This window comes from Myotis davidii, unplaced genomic scaffold (assembly GCF_000327345.1).
Source record: "Myotis davidii unplaced genomic scaffold, ASM32734v1 scaffold230, whole genome shotgun sequence".
Classification (NCBI taxonomy): Eukaryota; Metazoa; Chordata; class Mammalia; order Chiroptera; family Vespertilionidae; genus Myotis; species Myotis davidii.
Window position 1 is genome coordinate 9,708 of NW_006282259.1, and position 4,263 is coordinate 13,970.

Genomic DNA, 4,263 nt, shown 5'->3' on the forward strand with positions numbered 1-4,263 from the left:
TCTCAAGAATTATTGTTAATTGAATGTATGGGTTTTAAAAATGCTTGTCTTCTAAAAGGTGCCATCAGTGAATAATGGAAAAATAACTACCTTATAAGGTAAGTTTGAAGCCTGCAATTTCAAAACCCAAAAGTCCTCTCAGTTCTAATCAGGACAGCTTCTGCTCTGCAACTCCCTTGAGAATGCTCAGGAAGGTGGGTCTCTGAAATCAGACTCTGAGTGTAAGGTTTATGTCTATGACCAACCTCGAGATCCCAATGAGAAACACATTCATGCTTTGGACCCAGATGAAGGTCAGAGGCCTGCAAGTGAGAGTGTGTGCACACAACTTATTTCATTAAAGTTTCTCTCTATCCATACTTCAGAGTTATTTACCTGCTCGGTCATATAAAATGTGAGACTTCTGGAGGCCTTCCTTCACATCATTCTCAGTGATCAGAGCTCTACTGGGAGAATAGGCTTGCCCACTCTTCTTACAAAACATCTTCTTGGAGCTTAACCTGGCAAGCACCGCCAGCTGCAGTCCATTCAGTCCAATTCGGGCATCCCCGTCACTGAGATAAGCCAGAGTGTCTACCGCTTTATCCTCTATGAATACGGAGGGCCTGCAATACAACCAGTGTTAGTTTTGGTCACGCTGATGACACAACTTTCATTCTATAGCACTTCCTAGCAAACTCTAAGCAAGGTCACTAAAAGCTACCTTATGTTCAAGATTCCTTCTCTATTTTGAACTTACATTGTTAACATGGTTAAATACTGTGGAGACTGAAAACTGACCTGACTCTGAGTCATGAAGGTAAGTCACTGGATAAGCACATACACATAAGCATGTATAAAGACATAGGAGTTTTAGAAAGTTGCCGTGGACATGTGGTCTCCGTGGTTCTATCTTACAGAACAGTGAAAACTACAAAAACACCAGTACCTCATTATGATGTACAGAAAACATGCCTCACACGCAGGCCACAACCTGACAACATGGGTGTGCTCAGACCACTCTCCACACAGAATAGAGGTGGCAACACATCAGAAAGCTAGTTCTGAACGGCTCCAGATCACAGCTCAATTACCTCCTTTTACAAAAAACAAACCAGGTATCCAGTTATGCTGGGCAGAGCAGCACCTGGAAGCAGGTCTCTGGGATTCTGGCTGGGGTGCACTTCTAGGTGGGTATTAATCGCCTTAAGTGTGTAAAGTAGCAGAGGTCACAAAAGATTCTGCCAGGACATAGCTGTGAGATCTTGGGTAAATCACCTAGCCTCTCTCTGAACATCACTACTAAAATTTATCCTCACATTTCTAAATGTGAACCTTTATAAAGAAAGTCTAACAAGGATTAATTTTCCAATCTTTTGGGGCAAAATGTTCTATTCCTAGTGTAGTCAAAATTTATATCTAACACATTTAATTACTTAGAGGGGTCTTATTAAGTCATGGCTAGCTGTTAGCAGCACAATTTTTTAGTTACAGCTTACCCATGTCATTGCCAAACTTCAGCTACAAATGGCTATTGTAATTAATAAGTTGACTAGGACTGTCCAAATCTGCTAGTTGGAAAACAATGGGTAGGCACCAACTGGGCTGGGCCAAGGCATGGGGACTGAGGTAGGTATGTGGGTGGCTGTCATAAAAGGGGGCCCAGCTTGTCTTCAAAGGTTCCTTACTGTACACCTACCCCAATACTTCACTTGGTGAATGGCTTGAATAATACCAGTTTGCATTTCATTTGTTTCTATCATCTTAAAGACCACCTCATCTCATTTCTTAATTTCCTTAAACCAAGACTCCTAGTTATTAATTGTGGATCCCGCGCCATTCATGAAGCACCCGTTTTGCCTTATGGCTTAATAATGACCAAATCTCTCATCAGACTCCTGACAGCCTCCTGGCCCCAGAGCCATGGCTGCAGTCTGGAGGCCCATCCTTCTCCCCGACTGAGCAAATACTCAAAACACTCAGCAAGGGTACATCACTGACATTCTGTAAAGCCGACAGACCATTTCTCAAGTGGATATTCTTTAGCAGATTATTGATGATTTGGAAGAAAACGACAGACAATACATACCCAAAGAAAATGTATTAGAAGGAACCAATATCAAGGACTGTGGCAGCACCCAATGTGCCCCAAAGGGAAGGGCAGACACCTGGCTTGGTTACTTGCACATCATGAGCGTAGGTATTGCAGGGACGGGGGAAAGAAGCAGAAGAACCAAAGTTGCCTAATATCTCATTTCAGCCTCAGAACTAACAAAAGCAACACCTTCCACCTCCTTAAAAACCCTCCTGGCAACAATAAGCCTGCAGGACCACTTGCAGGAAGAAAAAAGAGTGAAGCAGGAACCCTAATCAATATTAATTGTGGAGCACATTCCTCATCTCTCCATTCCCTCTACAAGTCGAGGCCCCAAGGACATGATTTACGTTTTATTTTTTATTTGTATCCCCAGTACCTGGTAAAGAATAGGCATTCAAAATCTGCACAATAATGAACAGACTAACTTTAATTTTCCCACAATTTTAGAGCGAAACATTCATTTCCTTTAAATAACAATATAGAAAGTGTAGCTCCCTCCCTCCCCCATCTATTATCTCTTCCACCTAGAGATAAGAATAGCTACTACGGCCTTTGTTGAATTTCATTTTTGATCCATCCACTCCTTCAACCATAAACCTTACATTTAATTTAAAACAAAATTGGGATCATAGTATGTATAGTTTGCATCCTTAACAATTAAATAAATTTTAGAAAAACAATGTACTCAGAACTCTAAATATTACTTATTTATAAAATGTACATTATGTTAAATTTTAAAAATAGGGGTAAAAGTCACTTATTGCTGTATTACCTTAACATTAGTATTTTGGTATAAATCTTTCTATGAATTTGTCCTTTATATAGAGACAAGAATACTCGTGTGACAGAGAAAAAATGTGGGGCCTTTAATACTCTAGCGCAGGGGTGTGCAAACTTTTTGACTCGAGGGCCACAATGGGTTCTTAAACTGGACCAGAGGGCCGGAACAAATGCATGGATGGTGTGTTTGTGTGAACCAATATAAATTCAAAGTAAACCTCATTACATAAAAGGGTACGGTCTTTTTTTATTTTTATTTTTATTCATTTCAAACGGCCGGATCCGGCCCGCGGGCCGTAGTTTGCCCACGGCTGCTCTAGTGTATACTATCCTGCCCCGTTTCCATGGAGTCCCCATACAGAACCAGTGAGCAGGCCCTTTGACTTATGAGAGAAGACAACTCATAGACTGTTTCATAGATTTATAGAGAGCACACAGTGAATAAGCATGTACTTGAGAATGGGCATGTATTGTATGTGACTGGAAAATAGGATCCTTCCTTTAATTTTTTAACTCTTAACCAAAGTCCAAGTTAGTCCATCATTATCTTTGTGAATCAGGTTTGAAGTCATGGAGAATGAGAGTGCTGCCACAATAAAGCCAGAGCTGAGTGCTTCCACCTAAGCTCCCACTCCATTCCTCCTCCCCTTCAATATGAACCACACTCCAAATTTCACCCCATGTTCAAAATAAGCTAGTTTTCTTTTAAAACACAAATGAATCTTCCAGAAGTTCTGGTCAAGTAATAAAAGTGATCACTGACGGCTCTCACGATGGTCAAACAAATCCCCAAGTGAAAATATGTGCTACTAAGAACACTGTATAGGATGTTCAAAGGGTTCTACTTACCACTCAGTGTTTCCTGAGCCCTAGTTCATTCTACCTAGGTTCTGAGGAGTAATAAAATGTGTGAAAATACCTTGAGATTTTTAGGAGAGAGCACAGATAAGAGTCCTTAGGCCAAGAATGATGAAATAAGGGATATTCGTATTTATATTTGCAAAATTCCCCTCAGCAAACAGTAACTACTGCACAAAGTATCTTGAAAGAGTGCTTCTATTCTTGCGAATTTAACATGATTTTAAAATTTAAGCATAAACTTATAAAATGTTTTCCATTTGGAATGAACTTTCCAAAGTCACCATAGGATTAAATGAGGCACAATTTTGGGGCTAGAGCAGCCGTGGGCAAACTACGACCCGCGGGCCAGATCTGGCCCGTTTGAAATGAATAAAACTATTGAAAAAAAAGACCGTACCCTTTTATGTAATGACTAGGGGCCCGGTGCACGAAATTCGTGCACTGGGTGGGGGTGAGGGGGAGTGTTCCTCAGCCCAGCCTGCCCCCTCTCACATACTGGGAGCCCTCAGGCATTGACCCCATTAATCTCCAATAGCAGGATCGGC

At 41.1% G+C, this 4,263-nt stretch overlaps 1 protein-coding gene across 1 annotated transcript in view; it reads right to left on the minus strand.

The window, feature by feature from the left end:
- Positions 1-4,263, minus strand: part of WRNIP1 (Werner helicase interacting protein 1) — a 32,551-nt gene that overhangs the window by 6,627 nt on the left and 21,661 nt on the right. Inside the window, 1 exon segment of the mRNA XM_006752794.2 lies at positions 376-605. Within this exon segment, the coding sequence (XP_006752857.1) occupies positions 376-605 (230 nt within the window).